Below are 21,040 nucleotides of genomic sequence, written 5' to 3' on the forward strand. Positions count from 1 at the left end.
GGCGCGTGCACACGCAGCGGCCACTCTCTGTCCCGTCAGTACGGTGATTTGTTCGTCTAATGAGTGTTCGTCCGACAGTCTTGTGTGTTCGTCTCGTCCGCGCTATAAGTACAGCAGGCAGGTTCTGCTTGACATCGGCAGAAGTGGGTTTTGCGGCGTTCTGGACTTTGAAGCGTTGACATTAAAGGCGCTCGGACTGCTACGTCCTGAAACGTCGCCGACCTCACCCGCTATTCCTCCCCCGGTTGGGAGCCGTCGGAAATGGTGTGTGAGGAGGCAGAAGAGGGGCAAGCGCGGAGGCGTCCGGGCCAGGCTGGCGGCCAACCCAGCGCGACCGGCGGTGCCCTCCATTCTTCTGGAGAATGTTCGATCGCTGGACAACAAAATGGATTACGTTCGCCTGCTGAGGTCTACGAACCGGACGGTGCGGAACTGCTGTGTGCTCGTGTTCACCGAGACCTGGTTGAGTGACAACATTCCGGACTCTGCAGTGCATCTGGAGCGGCTAGCGTGCTATCGGGCGGACCGTGCCATTGTACGAGGGGGAAAGTCGCGAGGAGGTGGAATATGCGTCTACATCCGAGAAGAATGGTGCCGGGACTCTGTGGTGGTATGTAAGCACTGCTCGCCGCTTGTGGAGTTTGTGATCATTAAGTGCCGTCCTTTTTATCTGCCGAGGGAATTTACCGCGATTCTGCTAGTCGCGGTATACATCCCGCCTTCCAACATCGAAGGAGACAGGATCGCGGCGCTTGGTGAACTGTACCAGGCTGTCAGTGAACAGCAAACAGCGCACCCTGACGGTTTCACCATCTTCGCTGGAGACTTCAATCATGCCAACCTGAAGTCTGTTTTCCCGAGGCTTCACCAGCATGTTCCTTTTCCGACACGTGGAGACAGCTTCCTGGACCTAGTCTACTCGGCACAAAAGGGAGCTTTCAAAGCTACCCCCCTCCCCCATCTTGGGCTTTCTGACCATCTCACCGTTTTGCTTTTGCCCGCATACAGACAATTGGTTAAGGCATCCAGGCCGGTTCGGAGGCGGGTTCGAGTGTGGCCTGAGGGTGCCTCCGATGCACTTCGTGACTGCTTCGACACCACTGACTGGGACTTGTTTAAGCAGGCAGCCACCTACAACGATTGGACGGACATAGAGGAGTATACTGACACTGTTACCTCTTACATCACGAAGTGCATCGATGATGTGACTTGCTCGAAATCCGTCGTCACTTGCGCGAACTGGAAGCCGTGGCTGACGGGGGCTGTCCTCAGACTGTTGAGGGCCAGGGACAAGGCTTTCAGAGCGGGGGATGAGGCTGGCTTGAGGTCAGCGCCGAGGAGCTGTGAGGGCGACGTCCGTCTGCTGAACGATCTGAACCGCTTCTTTGCTCGCTTCGACACCCAGAACAGCACTTGCCCGCTGAAGACCGCTCCCCCCCCCCCACACGAGCAGCCCCTGCGCCTCTCTGCCGACGGTGTGAGGAGGGCGCTTGCCGCTATTGACACCCGTAAGGCGGCGGGCCCTGACAACATCCCGGGTCGAGCGCTGAAGGACTACGCTGGGGAGCTGTCAGGTGTCTTCACTGACATCTTTAACGTTTCCCTGCAGCAGGCCATCGTCCCCTCGTGTTTCAAGGCTGCCACCATCCTTCCTGTGCCGAAGAAACCTGCACCGTCCTGCTTCAATGACTACCGCCCTGTGGCACTGACGCCCATCATCATGAAGTGCTTTGAGCAGCTCCCCCCCCACCATTGACCCATTCCAGTTTGCGTACCGTGCCAAGCGGTCCTCTGAGGATGCCATCTGCTCTGCCCTCCACTCGGCCCTCACCCACCTGGAGAGAAAGGACTCATATGTGACGTTGCTGTTTGTGGACTTCAGCACCACCATTGTGCCGCAGCGACTCATCTCCAAACTCGACGAACTGGGCCTCAGTACCTCCCTCTGCAACTGGCTACTGGACTTCCTCTGTCAGAGGCCTCAGGTGGTGCGTGTTGGCGACAAAATCTCCGCCAGCATCACGCTGAGCACGGGGGCCCCCCAGGGCTGCGTGCTCAGTCCATTGCTCTTCACCCTGCTGAGGCATGACTCCTCTGCGACCTACAGCGACAACCGCATAGTAAAGTTTGCTGACGACACGACTCTGGTGGGTCTCATCACGAAGGGCGACGAGACTCGGTACAGGTCGGCAGTTGACCTTCTGACCACGTGGTGCAGGGACAACAACCTCCTGCTGAACGTCAATAAGACCAAGGAAATCATTGTTGACTTCCGGAAGGGTCACACAACACACCTGCCGCTGATCATCGACGGTGCTGTGGTGGAGAGGGTGAGCTGCACCAAGTTCCTGGGGGTGCACATCAGTGAGGACCTCTCCTGGTCCGCAAACACCTCGTCTCTGGCAAAGAAAGCTCAGCGCCGCCTGTACTTCCTGCGGAAGCTCAGGCGTGCATGTGCTCCTCGGGCAGTCCTGTCTACATTCTACCGTGGCACCATTGAGAGCGTCCTCACCAGTTGCATCGCTGTCTGGGGTGGTAACTGCACTGAACAGAACTTGAAGGCCCTGCAGCGCATAGTGAATACGGCTAGTAAGATTATTGGTGCTTCGCTCCCCTCCCTGAAGGACATTTACACCTCCCATCTCGCCCGCAAGGCAACCTCGATTGCCAGTGATGTGAGTCACCCGGCTCACTCTTTGTTTGACCTTCTGCCCTCTGGGAAGAGGTACAGGAGCCTGCGCTCCCGCACCACCAGACTCGCCAACAGCTTCTTTCTCCAGGCTGTTAGGGCCCTGAACTCGCTACCCCCTTCTGCATAGCGTGCGGTACTGTTGCGCTATTTTCGGGAATGTCTGCTGTACACGCACTTGCTCCTTTTTTTTTTTTTATCTGCTCCTCTTATTTATTTATTGTTGTGTTATTTATTCATTATTTATTCAGCACGCTTTTGTTGTACTTGTTTACTTGTTTGTCTGTTGTGAGCCATGTCTTGTCACCGTGGGATAGGGGGGAACGAAATTTCGGTTTCTTTGTGTGTCTTTGGCATGTGGAGAAATTGACAATAAAGCTGACTTTGACGTGTGCGTGTGCGTGTGCGTGTGCGTGTGTGTGTGTGTGTGTGTGTGTGTGTGTGTGTGTGCGTGTGCGTGTGCGTGTGCGTGTGCGTGTGCGTGTGCGTGTGCGTGCGTGTGCGTGCGTGTGCGTGTGCGTGTGCGTGTGCGTGTGCGTGTGCGTGTGCGTGTGCGTGTGCGCGCGCGCGTGCGCGTGCGCGTGCGCGCGTGCGCGTGTGCGTGTGCGCGTGTGCGCGTGCGTGCGGTCATGTAACATGGGGGTAGAGATGGTGCAAATGGTAGAATATGGATTGTTCACAGGAATAAATTGGCAGAGCTGAAATTCCAAATTTGTCCAAAAGATGGCGCCAGACCAAAACGTGAGACCAAAAGAGCCAATAAGCTAAAGATGGTAAAATAGAAATAAAAGAGTAGCACGGTGTCAGAGTGTGAGTCACGCATGGAAGCACAAATGTGATTTTTATTTTTGATTTCTTTGCTTGGCTAAAAATGTATTCTGTAACCGCTTTAAGCAATATTATTTGTCAATTCGATCAAGAGACCCGTCACTATGAGAGTAGCGGCGTGACATAAATTGTTTGGAGAAGCACAAATGTGATTTTTATTTTTGATTTCTTTGCTTGGCTAAAAATGTATTTTGTAACCGCTTTAAGCAATATTATTTGTCAATTCGATCAAGAGACCCGTCACTAGGAGAATAGTGGCGTGACATAAATTGTTTAGAGAAGTAGGTTAAGGGTTTGGATTTTTATTTCAGAGTTAATTGAAGCGTAACTTTAAAAAGTTATTTTCATGTAACAGGAAGAGAAGAAAAGGGGAAGTGAAAGGTTTTACCACTAGCTTTGCATTTGGTGGAAAGTACTGCGTGGTCAGGGCGGAAACAGCTGCTGAAGGCCACAGATAACCAGGCGTGGGGAAACTGGCCAGTTCCCTCTATGGGCGTGAGAAAACTGGCCAGTTCCCTCTATAGGCGTGAGAAAGCTGGCCAGTCCCTTCTATAGGCGTGGGAAAACTGGGCAGTCTTACCCTATAGGGAAAGTACAGGAGAAAAGAAAGGGGAGGGGGGGGACGGAGAGGTCTATAAAAGGTCCTGCAGGAGCAGCTTCAGGGCTTTTTTCCCCTAAAAGAGTGCTCATACGTGAAGAGGCCCGGAGGAGTTTCAAGATTTTTTTCCAAAGTCCCAAAGATCTTTGTGTGAGACGCAGGATCGCTGGACTGAAATTAACTTGGATTTACTCCCAAAAATTGGACTGGACAACTTTATAGGAGAAATAGGTGAGGATGACCGTTTTTATGTATTTCAGCGAGAGGGGGGAATAGTCATCGGGCCGCCGGCTTCCTCGTGGCCAGCCTGTTTTTCTAATTTGGATTTTAGAAGCAAGATCGAACTGATCACTCGACTTTGCTTCCACCAAAAATAGCACGCAGCTGGTATTTACCTCTTTCCTTTTTTATGAACTGTGTTTTGCAATCGAATTGTTCTGGGATTGAATGATTTTATTAACACGGGTATCAGTGAGTGAAATTGTTCAGTTTCTGGAGTAATTGAGATTTGTAATTCTATTCCATGTTTCTTCAATAAATGTGTTTTGTATATTACTTACTTTGTTGTGCGCGGATTTGTACTGAATATGCAACCGAAGGCTCAGGCCCGCTTCCCCTTTTTGACGGGCCGCGTAAAAAGGAACTCCGAACAAGTTAGAGACTTAAATAACTTCCGTAGTTATCTGAGCCACGAGTGAATTTCGATCCGTTCGAAAGTTGTTTCGTCTGAATAAATTAAAGGAAGTGTTTAAATCGGATTATTGGTTTTGTGTAGAACGGAAAGTTATTTAACTATTTGAAAGGCTCAGGCCCGCTTCCCCTTTTTGACGGGCCGCGTAAAAAGTAACTCCGAGCAAGTTAGAGGATTAAATAACTTTCGTAAATATTTAACGGAAGAGTGGATTTCGTTAAAAGTAAATTCGGTTGAAAATTTACTTTTTCTAAATAACATAACGACGACGGTTAAAATAAATCATTGGAGTTGGTGGAGGATAAAAGTATTTCAACTGTCCGTCGGGCGCGGCCCAGTTCCTAAATTTGTCGGGCCGCATCAAAAGTTAAATGGGACACGATCAAAAAATAGACTTGCCTTCCAAATTAATTATTGGGCAAATCTAAATAGAGCACGACATTTTTATCCGGTTTAAGAAAGTTGTTATTCTTTTTAAAGTAATTAAGTGGGGTGAAGAACTCCGACGGTCAAGTGCTAGATCTACGTATAGGAAGTTAGAATTAATCATATAAAGTGCATTAATTTTCTTCTTAAACGCTATTATTGTCACACTTTTATTAATTCGATTCTCTTTCGAATGAAAAAGTTGGTCGGCTCGCTGCATGAGCGACCAAGTGGAACGGACCCATATCAACATTTACTTCGGCAAAACTAGTGCTTGGGTGCGCTATACAAACGAATCCCTGAGGTCTTAACAAAGACATCTAAAAAATATCCGTAACAAAATAAGAACTTCAAACACTAGCGGGGAGCCATCAATACGATGCGGTCACTTCGAAGTCTTGCCTCGAATTGAGTTACTCGGCTCGAGCTTCGGGTGACTTGAGAGGGATTGGCGTCGTACAGAAATTAGATTGATTCCGGTGGAGTTAATTTAACTCGGGTGGTTAGATTACGGACGAATCTCCGAACCCGGCTAAAACAAACCCGTTACCAGGAAGCCGGGGGCACCTTAATGCAAGAGGTGCGTTTGACATTATATATATATATATATATATATATATGTGTGTGTGTGTATATATATATATATATGTATATATATATGTGTGTGTATGGCATGCCGTTCAGGAAATTAATATTTGAATATATTGAATGAACCTTGAATATATTGAATGAACTTCGGAATATATTGAATGAACCTTGAATATATTGAATGAACTTCGGAATATATTGAATGAACTTCGGAATATATTGAATGAACCTTGAATATATTGAATGAACTTCGGAATATATTGAATGAACTTCGGAATATATTGAATGAACCTTGAATATATTGAATGAACTTCGGAATATATTGAATGAAACTTGAATATATTGAATGAACTTCGGAATATATTGAATGAACCTTGAATATATTGAATGAACCTTGAATATATTGAATGAACTTCGGAATATATTGAATGAACCTTGAATATATTGAATGAACCTTGAATATATTGAATGAATTTCGGAATATATTGAATGAACTTCAGAATATATTGAATGAACTTCGGAATATATTGAATGAATTTCGGAATATATTGAATGAACTTCGAAATATATTGAATGAACTTCGGAATATATTGAATGAACATTGGAATATATTGAATGAACCTTGAATATATATATGGTTAAACTGTAACCATTTTTGTTTTCAAAAGGGTGCGGCGCTAAAGTTTGGGCCAAACGGTCAGGTGGGCACAAATGCATATTTAGGACAGAGGTGGGGGGTTGCATTGTCTTATGTGGTGCTGGCAAGACACAGGTGCCCCCCCACATTTGTCATCGGCTGGGAAGATTATCATGTCTATGTTTTGGGCCCGTGTGTTATCTATGTTTGTGTTTGTGTACCAGTTCATTATAGATGATGGAATTGGGCTAAAATGGTGCAAGAAAACGGTGTGCTAGACAATGGTTTATCGGATTTGCATTGTTAAATGTAAAAATTAGAAATTATAGAATAATCTGAGGGTTGTGGCCAGAAACTGGTCCAACGAGGAGAGTGCCCAGCCCTCATAGAAAATGTGAGAGTAAGAGAGAACATACATTGTAGAATTGGATAAAATTAAATCGTGATTGCAGTTGTTAGCTCTAGGAGGAATTGATTGGTTATGACATAAGACTATACAAGGTGGTTACATGTAAAGATAAGTCAAAGATTTGAATCACTTAGAGTAAATAAACAACAAATAAAAACGACATTGCAAGGGGGCACTTTTTATTAAAAGAACACCAAGTAAAGTATTAAGTAGGGGGCATTCGTTATTGGGATTAAATTAAGGATATAATTAGGTCAATGATTAAAAATCAATGGTGCTCTACACAAAAAGGCTAAAATTTTAATAAGGAAATATTTGGTGGCGCACTGGGTAGCACGTCGATCTCACAGTTAGGAGGGTGCGGGTTCAATTCCACCTCCGGCCCTCCCTGTGTGGAGTTTGCATGTTCTCCCCGGGCCCGCGTGGGTTTTCTCTGGGCACTCCGGTTTCCTCCCACATTCCAAAAACATGCTTGGTAGGCCGATTGAAGACTCCAAATTGTCCCTAGGTGTGAGTGCGAATGGTTGTCTTTCTCTGTGTGCCCTGCGATTGGCTGGCAACCGGTTCAGGGTGTCCCCCGCCTACTGCCCGATGACGGCTGGGATAGGCTCAAGCACGCCCGCGACCCCCGTGGGGACTAAGCGGTTCACAAAATGGATGGATGGATGGAGTACTGTGTTGGTCTACATATGTCATGGTCCTAGTTTATTTGGTTTTGATTGTGGTTTGGGTTTATTTTGTTTATTGTTAGGTTTTCCTTGTGTTCTTGGGTTAAGGTTCCGGTGTTCCTTGTTATTCTCTTATCCTCTGCATTATAAATGTCTTCTTTATGCAGATAGGTTAACAGGCTAGGAATTCAGTGAGGAGATAATTGATCAATTGATGGGGGTTAATAATTGTCCAAATTCTAGTCACATGTTTTGAGGGACCACAGCAAAAACATTATATTTAATTTGCAGGCCATTATTTAGTATGTGATGACAGTGTCTAAGATAAATAGACTGTTATATCAAAAAATGTGAGAGTAAAGAAGGTTTGATTTGTAATCTGGCATTTGGGTGCCACTTTTAAGAGTCTGTGCAGGAGCATAGATTGTTTTTGTTTGTTTTTAAAGATATATTTAACAGTTTATCTCGGTGCAGTAAGGATATAGCAATTTTGAAAGACTTCAAATTAAAAGCAAAATTACATTTTAATTCTGACATATGCCAGCTAACATGAGGATAGCAAATAAATAGATGAATAAATACTAGCTCAAACCTGGTATGTCTTTTAAATTGGGCGATAAGACATTCACTTTCAAGCACTATCCTTTAGCGCTGCTGACAATAATAACTTATGAGATGTTAAATCAAGGAGGAGTGTCATATTTGGAACACAGGCGCTGTATGACCTATAGATTGAACAGTAACATTTGCTGCATATACAACCATGTTGGTAGAATGTTAAATTACATTACAGTTTATTACAAAGGATTTCGGAACTTAATTTGATGATAAACACTGGAACGAGGATTTTAGCCGTGTTCATGGGTAGGGTGGATGGATTACTCAGAAGGAAAAAAAAAACATTTGATAAGGGCGGCTTGATAGTAAGATGATGAGTGTGCGCAACTGATAGGATACAAAATGTTAATAGGAAGATTTGGGGTGTAAGGAACAAATAGTACACAGGAAGACTGATAACACGAAGATAGTTTTATGAAATTTGTGTCCCAGTGTGTTCTGCCCTACCGCGTGGCACAATTCCTGAACTGAGTCCTCTTACTCCACTGTCTGTCTCAAAATCAACAGAGGACTGTCCCTGCTCATGAGACACCTTTGACCTTTGGGAGAACAACAGGAACTATTATCATGCTTGAAGGGGGCAAGCACAGCTCTTCACAGGACAAGAACCATACAGTTGGTGGAATACACAGAGTTGTAGATCAAAAAGAAAATGGACTGAAAGAACAAAGACAAGATGGACGCATTTGAGAATGGCGGACGGTCCAGCCCTGAATCATCATCATGAGAATCTAAGAGGAGAGGCTGCTAAAGACTTGCACGAGTCACATGAAGTCAAACTGGACACATTGCTAAAGACTGCTGAAGCATTACAAAGTTGGTGGAGTATGGGACAAAAGGGATGGAAGCGTGTTTGGGTGCTGGGGTGGATATAACTGAGGAGTTTTGATAAAAGAGGGAATAATAAGGCTGCTTATTGACACTAAAATGGGGATAAAAAACAAAATACATAGATATGGACAGTGAAGATACACTAATAATAACAAATCATGATAGCGTGATCAGAATCTTTGCAAAGTGGACATTGATCGATAGAAATTAAATCATTTGAATCATGATGTTTTTATATGTAACATAGCATTTCAAAGACATGATGAATCTAATTGAAATAATGAAATGTTATAATTGGACCAGAGAACATTTGGATTTGGGCAACAGGAGGCTGAATTGCTAAACTTAAATGAAATTAAATCATTTGAATCATGACATTTTTATATGTAACATAGCATTTCAAAGACATGATGAATCTAATTGAAATAATGAAATGTTATAATTAGACCAGAGAATGTTTGGATTTGGGCAACAGGAGGCTGAATTGCTAAACTTAATTGACCTTTATCAAAACGACAGAATTTAATTACACATCAATTGCGACTGATTTATAGGATGCATATTTGAGCTTGAAGGGGTGAGGGGGCCATAAGAAATTTGGAATTCTGGATAGTCAGCAAAATAGTAATACAGGGCACTACTTAATTCAAAAAGAATACAGTAGGGCTTTAAAGTCAAAGTCTCCTTTATTGTCAATTCCTCCGCATGTCAAGACACACAAAGAGATCGAAATTACGTTTCTCACTATCCCAGGGTGACAAGACAGAGTTCACAACGCAAATACAAGTAAACAACACAGGAAAAATAAAACAAGAAGATGAACATATAAGAGTGATAGCACGCTAGCCGCTCCCGATGCACAGCAGAGTCCGGAAAGATGACAGTCAACCAGGCCACTGTGAACACGAGCACACAGCAGGCACGCACTGTCCAGTTCGTGGATCCTATCAGGCGAACGCAACCCATCTTGTCGTCCCGCGAACGAACGTACGCCAGGAGAATGGAAGGCACGGCTGGGCGAGCTGGGTTGGCCGCAAGCCTGGCCCGACGTCTTCGCGCTGGCCCCTCTTCCGCTGCCTCGCAGACCCGCTGCCGACGCATCCCAACAATGCTCCAGGACGGAGCAGTCCGAGCTCACGACGCAGTCCAACCGGGGGAGGAAGAGCAGGCCAGTCCGGCGTCGCTCCATGACGAAGCAGTCAGAGCGCCCTTAATCTCTCCGTATCAAAGTCCAGAACACCATAAAACCCACTTCCGCCGATGTTGAGCAGAACATGCCCGCCGCACAAGTAGCACGACGTATCACACGAGACGAACACACACAAAACTGCCGGACAAACACTCAGTAAACACTGACAAAACACCGAACGGGACAGAGAGTGGCCGCTGCGTGTGCACGCGCTGCCATCTTGAACCGGAATAATAAATAAATAAATACATTGACATTACCCTTGCAACAATTAATTTAAATGGCAATTTATGATAGGCTTGGGGTTAAGATTAACAATCCATCCATCTAACCATTACTGGTGCGGCTTGTCCTTACGAGGGTCACAGAGGATTAACAGTGATAACTCGAATTTGTAATTTCTGTAGAAATTGCGTGTGAAGGCGAAGAGGCTGAATAAAAATTCGGGGAATGCTACAAAATTATGTTTAAATTTGGAACGTGTTTAATTGGTCAGAAAATGTATAAAATATAGAAAGAATTTTGTAAAATTGGGCATGAATTTTAAAGTTGAAGATTTGAAATTTTTAATAAGTGGGAAGTTTTGGAATAGGTAGGCACAAGATGAACAGTTGAAAATTGAAATGGGTTGAGTCAGTGAAAAAAAAAAGAAACTAGAAGAAATTAGAAGGGAAAAATGAAATTTTGCAAAATTTTACAGCAATGTTAAAAGTGAAAATGTGAAATTTTATTCTTGGAAATGAAAGAAAGTGAATTGGAGGAATTATGTCGAAAATGAGAAATGTTGAATGTGCCATGAAGAATGAATGGTGAAATTTTGGCTTAAAATTTGTAAATTTCTCAAAAACCTTACATATTTGGAATATTTGGCATGAATATTTGAAATGCATTAAAAGTGTAATGGAGTAAATCAGATGAATTATGTGGAAGTAGTTAAGATAAAAATAAAATAACAGGCAGAAGAATGCAGAAGAAGTTGAATAATAATAAAGTCAAGTCAAGTTTATTTCTATAGCCCACAAGCAAGTCTCAAACAGCTTCAAATGTACAAAAATTGACAATTTAAAGTGCAGGGATAACGTGTGAGGGCCACAATGATGATCATGACGGCAAAAATATTTATTGTTTTTTATAGATACAAAGGGGGAACGTGGAAGAAGGTTTTCAAAATTTGTGATATAGCGTGACTCCATTATCAAGAGTAAGCATTTCTTGTCACGACTCGTCCCCGATCGTGTCATAGTTTTGTTCGTGTGTCTGTGTGCTCGCCCCTCCCCTCCTGTGTGCCCATGATCAGTGTGATTATTCCCACCTGCCTCTCATTACCTGTCGTGTATATAAGTCCTGTCTGCCCCTCACTCCCTGTCGGACCGTCGATGTCCTCCCGTTTGCTGTCCTTGTGGTTCCTGTCTGTTTCGAGTCTGTTTCTGTTTGCAATCCCTGTCGGTCAGTCTGTCATGTTATTAGTTTGCCAGTTCTCGTCTGTTTCCCTCGATGCCTCGTTCCACTTCCCTTTTCCCTCAATAAACCCTGGTCCAAGCTGCACTTGGTCGTCCTGCTCCATGCTCCACCCCTGAACCTGACATTTCTTTTTAATTCTAAGAATTGGCATCATCAAAAATTAGAACGATAATCTTCAAGGTGATAGTGTAAGTGGCAGGAGGAAGCTGTGTATATTGTTTTTTAAACGTTATTTTTAGTATCATTAGGAGATGAATGAAGGAACAAGGTAACAGTCAAAGGGAGTGCTTTATCAATTTTTGTTTCTTTGCCAGAAGTACCGTAATTTTCGGACTATAAGTCGCGTTTTTTTCATAGTTTGGGTAGGGGGGCGACTTATAATAAGGAGCGACTTATGTTTTTTTTCAAAAATTTTCAAAAAAAGAAGTGAAACCACGATAAACGAACCGCGATGTAGCAAGGGATTACTGCAATTTGAATTTCAAGTGACGTCAGCAGCGCGGCGCGGCGTGGCGCCGCGGTTGTTAACAAAAAAGGACAAAGATTGATCACGGGATGACAAAGATGACGAAGGGCCGCACGTACTAGCACATCATTAGCGGCTTTGTTTCTAAGTGACACGGAGGATGAAGAGTTTGAAGGATTTAAGGATTTGGAGTGACACAGAAGGTTTGAAAAACTATTATGGCTTTTACGCACGCCCGGTCCTACTCTCCGGACCTCTCTTTCACCTCCGTTGATAGAAGTCGGGGGCCGGCGCTCGGCCGGGTGGCTGTCCAGGGACGGTGGATGGGGCTTGGTCATGGCTTTTACGCACGCCCGGTCCTATTCTATGGATCTCTCTTCTACTTCTGTGGCTCAGAGTCCATGCCGCCACATGCCTAGAAGTTTGTTTTGTTAAATAAAGTGCCATTTACCAAACCCACGTCTTTCCTTGTACTTTGTTAACGCTACGATGTAGTTATATACTAGATATGTGGAATAACGACGAGGCTGAAGTCAGCGCACACGCGCGGCGTTGTTGACAAAAGACGAGGAATTTGATCGATGGATTTAATGATTTAGAGTGCACAGATGGTTTGATAATATTATTGCTTATGTAATAGTTATTTGATATCTAATTTCTATATCGTTATATGGGCCTGTGGAATATTCTGAAGTGCAAGCGCCGTCAGCGGCGCGCACCCATTGTTGACAAAGGACGATCGATGGATTTAATGAATTGGAGTGACACAGATAGTTTTATAAACGTGTTATTTATGTAATAGTTTTTTTTAAAAACTCTGAATGTTACGTCAGGCCCGTTCTCAGCTCTTTGTTTGTGTTTATGTCACGTTAGCATACCTATCGTTTAGCCCAGGGGTGGGCAGTTAATTTTTACAAGGGGCCACATGAAAAACCTGAGTTGTGTCAGAGGGCCACACCTACGATAACTTAAACCTGCTCAATTTTTTTCCATTGTAAAATGCACTAAATTATTTTAAATAGTTGGTACTGGGAATTAGAAGAATACAATTATTCTGTTTATGTTTATATTAAGCTATGTGAAATTGTGGTGTATAGGTAAAATTAAAAAAAAACAATCATTAATCAGTACAATTTATTCTTAACTTCTTTAACTTTTCTTCAAATGACAAAGCCGCTGCATCTCTGGGTGTGAAGTTTGATAAAAAGTCCTTGTTGGCCTTGCAGTTTTGCTCGCAATGCATCAGCCTCTGATGCCCCCTGTTTATCAGACAGATGTATTTTTTTCTCATGGTTGCTCGTGTAGTGGCGACTCAAATAATATTCTTTAAACACAGCGACCTGTGTACCACAAATCAGGCACACGGCTTTACCTTTCATTTCTGTAAAGAAATACTTGGCAGTCCATATCTTGTTGAAGACACGGCGCTCCTTGTTAGGGTTTTCAGGTTAGTTTGATCCTATGATTATGTTGGAATGTAACCTGTAATAATAAACTCGCTTGTCCTGTCTTAACAAAAGTAGGAGGACAAAGTGCTAAGATCTTTTGAACTGATTGACTAGCTGCAGAGGAAGCAATCAAAGTTGTTTTGTTCACACAACATCGTGAAGGACCCCCTGCTGTGCTTTGATCAGCCAGGGGCTTCGGCCATTTATCTACTCTGACCCCCACTCTCAACCCCCACTCTGTTTCTCTTAATAAATATCCCCTCGCAGGAACGAGGGTTCAGACTTCATTCCTTGAACGAGTGAACTCTCCACCTGCAGGTGTCTAAAAAGGACTTGCTTGTCTCCCGTGTGGTTCTTGCAAAATAAGTTGGAGTGAGCAAATCTCTAACATTTTGGTGCCGAAACCCGGGACCCTCATACCCGCTATCTGGCTGACGAAGGAGGACGTGCTGCATTGTCGACAAGCCAGCGTCCATTAGGAGGACCTGGAGAAGAAAGTCCTGGGAAGAGAATTCTTCGCTGGGCCAGCATCTTAGGTCTGCCTTCGTCTGACAGAGGTGGATTGACGGGACCCGGCAGTGCAACGAACCAAGAGAACAAGTAAGTTAAAGGCCTTAAGTTGTGTGCACGAGAGCCAGCTTGGGTTCAAGTCCCAGTGGAATGAACAGGCTAAGAAAAGCAGAGCTTCTTTTTCGTTCATCGAAGAAGTGTGTAGACTCTTCTTTGTCTCTTTTTCCGAGCTGAGGGATCTGGCTTGGGTTAGAGTCCCAGTGGAAGGAACGTGCTAAGAAACACGAAGCTTCTTTTTTGTTAATCAAAGAAGAGCGTGGATTTTTCTTTGTATGTTTTTCCAAGCCAAAGAATAGCTTGGGTTCAAGTCCCAGTGGAAGAAACGGGCTAAGAAAAACAGAGCTTCTTTTTCTTAATTGAAGAAGGGCGTAGATTTTTTCTTTTGTCCGTTTTTCCAAAGCTGTTTGGGAGGGTTTTACACCCATCCCTGGATAGGCCTAAAAAAGCGCTGGAGTGAGTGCGATTGAGTGTGTGACTGGTAGGATAAACTGACTAAAAAGCAGTTCTAGCGTTGATCCACGGCAATAAAACAGGCTGGTAATCTGTTGAAAGGTCAATTTAAACCTGCATTGAGGATCCTCAAAGAAAAAAAAAAAATTGAAAAAAATTGTAAAACCTTAAACTACTAAAATTAAGATGGGAAATAAGAACGGTAAATCTCTTGCTCTGCTCTTCTTTGAGATGAGAAGTTCATGGCAAGGAGATTTCTTAATTGTATGCAATACATGCTGAAGTGAAAGAATATGTATGGAATACAAGGAAATTTGAAATGTGGAAGAAATGGTAGAAGTGCTAGAGTGTGGTTGAAATCTCCACAAAGAGATGAGAACGAATTCAAGAGACAAAAGCTAGAAAGATGAAAACTGATGAGGTCACAAGTGTTTGTCAGACCAGGAGACAATAAGGCCCCTGTGAGCGGGTGCAAGGCCGCAGCTCAAACCGCGGCTCAAGCGAGGGGCAAGAGGAGTTTAATAATAATAACAATAATAATAAGGTGGCAAATTACAAATGACTAGAGATCAATTTGTGTTACACTAAAGTTAGAATATGCAAATCAAGTGGTAAAGAAATGCAACTTGCTTCTAGAAGATAAATAAATAAAATTAGAATGTGCTGTCCTCGTGTGCATGGGAGGTGTTAGAGATTTGCTCACTCCAACTTATTTTGCAAGAACCACACGGGAGACAAGCAAGTCCTTTTTAGACACCTGCAGGTGGAGAGTTCACTCGTTCAAGGAATGAAGTCTGAACCCTTGTTCCTGCGAGGGGATATTTATTAAGAGAAACAGAGTGGGGGTTGAGAGTGGGCAAATGGCCGAAGCCCCTGGCTGATCAAAGCACAGAGTGGGGGACAGAGTAGACAAATGGTCGAAGCCCCTGGCTGATCAAAGCACAGCAGGGAGTCCTTCACGATGTTGTGTGAACAAAACACTTTGATTGCTTCCTCTGCAGCTAGTCAATCAGTTCAAAAGATCTTAGCACTTTGTTCTACTACTTTTGTTAAGACAGGACAAGCGAGTTTAATTATTACAGGTTACATTCCAACATAATCATAGGATCAAACTAACCTGAAAACCCTAACAGGAGGGACCAGCTCATGATCGACCACAGGAAATGGCCAGCCTGTGACGAATCATTGTTGCTGAGACCTACCTTCTGCACGCGAGAGCTGTGCATGTGTGTGCGTATGTGTTAAAGTTAAAGTCCCAAATTGATAAAGATTGGCTAAACTTTTAGTATAAAGAAATTTGCTAGACTGTTGTCTATTCAATTTACACCGCAGAACAGAAACAATTTTGACATGCTTTCAGGAATTGGAAGAAGCTAAATTGTGAATTTAAGATTTTGCAATGCTACATTTAATAGGAATAATTGATTGGTTGATTATACAAAATTCTAAATGCAAGCTAAATCTGAGAGATTGAGTTCTTCAAATTTAAAAACAAAGAAAAAATTCAGATTAATTTGCCAGTTGTTTGTTTTAGTTAAGTTTTTTTTGGACTGGTGGATTGTTCTACCAGGAAACCTGAGTTGAAAATGATATATGAATGTTGTGTGGTGAGCTTGGATGAATTGGGACCAATGTGATAGTATGACTCCTTTTTGGAGACTGTGTGAGATGCATATGATGAGCATTGATGAATGATTGCCTGAATGAAAGGTTGAATGGTTGAAGTCGTTGGTGACTACTATAGAAAATTAGTAGAGCGACTGTGATGAAAGAGTGATTTTGAGCAGGTTGAATGTTAGAAAGCAACACGTAGCTTTTGGATTGATAATTAACTAGAAAAAAACTGGAGAACAAGTAACACATGTAGAAGATGTGTGAACTGAGAAATTGAGAAGCGTTTTGGAAAGAAAGTCAAATTAAATGATGATGGAATCGTATGTAGTACAGAACGCGTTCTCCCAAAAAGTTTGTCAAGGTGTGAGGCATGGGCGTTGCCAAGCCTCAAAAGGAGGGGTGAGTAGGACAGATAGAGGAAGATAGTAATAATACAAGACTTTATGACAATGAATTTTCGAATACATTTGGTGTTATACTGTGGTAAACTGTGGTTTTTTTGTTCTGGTGTAGATAGGTTAGCAACACGGGAGATTTAGAGGTTCAAAAGAAAGACAGTTAAAAGAAAACATTTTTGATTTGGACAATTGCAGGCTAACAGGAACATGAGAACGATAAGAACTACGAGGTGGGATCCAATTTCATTGGGGAGATTGAGAATTCACAGCACCATACTCTAAGTCACATTTTTGAGCAAGCATGACAATAACATGTGAGAGGTCAAGACATACAGATCAGGGCTTGATGTGGAAAGCAGACATCGATGAGTTGATTTTCAATAATGATACTGAAGACAACATACTGTCCGATTAAATTGGAACTATAGATAAAATGTAGCTAAAATAAATAAATAAATAAATAAATAAATAGGATGAGTTGCAGGATTTACGATATAAAAACGAGACCGCTGTTATTAGAAGAATTTGAAGTTTGGTAAACAAACGTTACCAGCAAATTGATGGAAGCAGCTACATTTGGAGATAGTCTTACAAGTTTGATGTCCCAGCCTGTCATTCTCAGTGTCAGGGTCCCTGAAACCCAATCCGAGACTTCACCTGCAGCCATGAACAACTACAAAATGGTGCCTGGCTCTGAAGCACCTTTGACCTTTGGCGAAGGACAAGAAAAGACTACTGTTGTGCTTGGAGAGGGGCAAGTACACTCCGGAGGACAGACAACATCCTCGGGGACGGAAAAGACAGTGAAAAGCGGAGGAACTCACAATGATGAAAATTGACTCATTTGAACAATGGACTTATTCAAGAGTGATGGATAGGGTCGCTCTGAAGCGACAACAAAAGAACACCAACTTGAGAGGGTGAAGTGCGGCAAAAAGATATGGACTTGGTGTCTGACAACCAAATCGCACTCCTTGCTACGGCGTTACCAAATTTGGTGAAGCTTGGTTCAAAGTGGAAGGGAGATTCATTGTGCACTGAGTTTGACAGAACTGAGGAGATTTGATAAATAAATAAATAAAAGTTTGAAAAATACGCAGGGCTACAGAGAAAAGCATTATAATCAGAGATTGAACGGATTTGGATAAAACAAATAGGCTAAAACGGTAGGAAACAAGAGCAAGATCTGATATTTTGGCTCATCAAGCTTAAGACGTAGAGGTCGAGTTATATAAATTTTAGAACAGGACATTTGGCAGTCAGGAGGGAGCTAGGTTGCTCAATGTACCTACTCAATACAACAGTAAGGTTTTTTGTACCACAGTGGAGGTTGGATGGTCAGAAAGTTAGGTACGTTCAATTTTTGACATTCACACAATCATGCATAAGAGTCACACGGCGACAGTTAACAAGACAATGACTGCAATAGGGGCCACCTACGACCGACAGGAAAAAGTAGAAGCGAGAGAGCAGAGTATGGGATTATATGCTAAAACGTCTGCTATACAGTTACCAATAGGAGATTCTATCAAAAGAAGCAACATGAGAGATGGATTAGTATCCATTTGTCTGTGTGTTCTGTGTGTGTGTGTGTTCACACCCTGTGTGGGTGCGAGCGTGTGAGGAGAAAGAAGGCATGGGTAAGACAATCTCTTTTAAACCAGGAGGCAATAAATGGGAACGCCCCTGTCATAAATAGTTTTTGGTTAAAGGGAATCATTAGGAAGTGTTCAAACTCTTCCCGCAAACACTCCTATTTGCCAGTTAAATGGGCACGACAATTGACTACGAGAGTTGCAAACAACAAATGAAGAGCAGTCCTTGGCAGATTATATGATCAGGACGCTCAAACTGTGTCAAAGACAAATTTACTGCCGCTTGATCTTTCCTCCTCACAGGTCGACAACCCCATCAATCCAGGAGACTGGGTCTACATCAAAGTCATCAAAAGAAGGAACTGGGCCAGCCACGACAGGAGGGACCATTCCAAGTCTTGCTGACTACACATCCAAGGTTGCAGGACCCACAAATGCATTAACGACGACTGCTCTCCAGGAGGAAACTGGATGGGAGCTTTGGACATCACCGCTGTGTGCCAGGATGAGAGAGCCGTTTTCAAGGTGTAAGGGCTCTACTACCAACATGGCTGCACCATCGGACGGGACCTACTTCATCCAGAAGTTCAGAGGCACTGCCTCACCTGCATCCTATGAGTGCACGTGCCTGTTCAGTACGGATCATGGTTTTGTGGTCACAAGAGTTGTCCGATGCTGCCTGCCAACTGGACACGAGTATGTGCACCAGTGTGTGACAGACCTCACCTACAGACTACAACATCATCAGCTGACGAAAACACGAGCACATATACAACTTCTTAGACGTGACAGATGTGATGATGATAATGAGACGTGGATTGCGTAGATGCTGTTCTGTTGAGCATGTTTTACGGAATCTTGTTGATTTGACCATCAAATATGCTTCGCAAGTAATGGATACGCTGATGTACTGTTTCTTTGTTTTTCTTTTTATTTTTTAATGATAGCATTCTGGTCGCCTGTGGCAACGGGGCCGTGTAAGAATTTTCCTGCTAATAACATCTGGGCAGCAGGTTTTTCGCTTACACAATAAGTTTGATCTGGGGTATTGAGGTAATGCCTCATCTTCACTGGAAAGTGTTGCTATCATTGTTTGTTGTTTTTATTTTTACCATTCTGCTTTCTTCATTATACGTATATATGTTTTCTTGCTTGTCTTTGTTGTTTGGGGTGGCATAATCATATGATAAATCAGGAGGGAGATGTTAGGGTTTTCAGGTTAGTTTGATCCTATGATTATGTTGGAATGTAACCTGTAATAAGTAAACTCGCTTGTCCTGTCTTAAAAAAAGTAGGAGGACAAAGTGCTAAGATCTTTTGAACTGATTGACTAGCTGCAGAGGAAGCAATCAAAGTTGTTTTGTTCACACAACATCGTGAAGGACCCCCTGCTGTGCTTTGATCAGCCAGGGGCTTCGGCCATTTGTCTACTCTGACCCCCACTCTCAACCCCCACTCTGTTTCTCTTAATAAATATCCCCTCGCAGGAACGAGGGTTCAGACTTCATTCCTTGAACGAGTGAACTCTCCACCTGCAGGTGTCTAAAAAGGACTTGCTTGTCTCCCGTGTGGTTCTTGCAAAATAAGTTGGAGTGAGCAAATCTCTAACACTCCTTGTCAACTTTTCTTTTCTGAGCGTCAGCACACATTTCTCGGGCAGCATTACTTCGCACTGTTCACCTTCACGCACAGCTCACATACACGTACGCTACACGGAAGTGCGACGCCTTTCAAAATAAAAGCAAAACAGTTGTATTGCAGGCACGACACAATTTTATTTTATTTTTTTAAATTAAGTAGTAATCAAATATAATTTACGATTGGCCTCATGCGGGCCGGACAGGGACGCACAAAGGGCCGTAACTTGCCCAGGTTTGGTTTAGCCTGTTGTTGCTCGTTCATGTCTTAGTGTTGGATTTTGTCAAATAAATTGCCCCCCAAAATGCGACTTATACTCCGGGGCGACTTTTATGTTTTTTTTCTCACTTTTTGGGGCATTTTATGGCTGATGCGACTTGTACTCCGGAGCGAATTTTGGTCCGAAAATTACGGTAGTTATTTGGAGGGGTGAATTTAAACTGAAAGCAAAATGGAACTGTTAAGTGGAAGAAATATGGGAAGGTGGAAATATTGAAGTTACAGCTCAACACAAAGTGTCAAATAGTCTAAGTCTGAGATGTGAGCAAACTATATGGGGAGTCAAATCATGTTCCAGCATTATGCATATTGGCAAGCGATGAGAGGAAAAGAGATCAGACAATTAGATATTAATTTTGGATTTAAAATAAAAAAAGGGAAATTTTAATTGAGGAGAAAATTTTGCGTAGGAAGGGTTCCTTTTACAATTTAATATTGTATGTTTTTTGTGTGTTGTGGGATGACAGTTTGTCTGTAATGATGTATGAATGTCAAGTATGTGCTTGTGGTATGGTGTTTGTGTATTGTGAATGGTTAAAGTGATTCAAAGTTGGGGTGATTTGATCACAGCAGAGGATAACATTCCTCTCACCTGAAAAATATAAAGATACTACAGATTTGGAAAAGCAAGATTGATCAGAGCTAATTTTGGACTAAATATGGGTTCAGGATTACTCTGGGGCACCATTGACGACAAAAGACTTCAATAGAGAAGGCTCGTTTCAAGATTATCACCAGACGTAACTATATCAGCATTGACAATCAAGACTCTGACCAAGACATTGTATGACAACAACTCTGGATTTACCTGATAGTGTGACGAAATGTACTATGTGACGGAATTTGTGATGACTTGCTTTGTTTTGATGTTTTACCTAATTGTATTGCAGCCTCTAACAGCAACCCAGGGAGCAGATTGTGCTTTATTTGTTAAACTCGCGTTTACTTT

At 43.0% G+C, this 21,040-nt stretch overlaps 1 protein-coding gene and 1 long non-coding RNA gene across 2 annotated transcripts in view; both read left to right on the forward strand.

The window, feature by feature from the left end:
- LOC148401282 (uncharacterized) overlaps positions 1–3,097 on the forward strand; it is a 3,129-nt gene extending 32 nt beyond the window's left edge. Inside the window, exons 1-2 of the mRNA XM_088368407.1 lie at positions 1–424; positions 492–3,097. The exon at positions 1–424 is cut by the window's left edge and continues 32 nt beyond it. Coding sequence (XP_088224533.1) covers positions 262–424; positions 492–1,756 — 1,428 coding nt within the window. The 5' untranslated portion in view covers positions 1–261 and the 3' untranslated portion in view covers positions 1,757–3,097. The remainder of the gene's footprint in view (positions 425–491) is intronic.
- A 10,512-nt stretch (positions 3,098–13,609) lies between these two features.
- Positions 13,610–19,726, forward strand: LOC148401283 (uncharacterized). Its single transcript, XR_015857087.1, has 2 exons — positions 13,610–15,251; positions 15,704–19,726. It is a non-coding gene; the product is annotated as an uncharacterized LOC148401283 (long non-coding RNA).
- Positions 19,727–21,040: the final 1,314 nt, after the last annotated feature.

This window comes from Syngnathus floridae, chromosome 2 (genome assembly GCF_059516105.1).
Source record: "Syngnathus floridae isolate MCC-2025c chromosome 2, RoL_Sflo_1.0, whole genome shotgun sequence".
Taxonomy (NCBI): Eukaryota; Metazoa; Chordata; class Actinopteri; order Syngnathiformes; family Syngnathidae; genus Syngnathus; species Syngnathus floridae.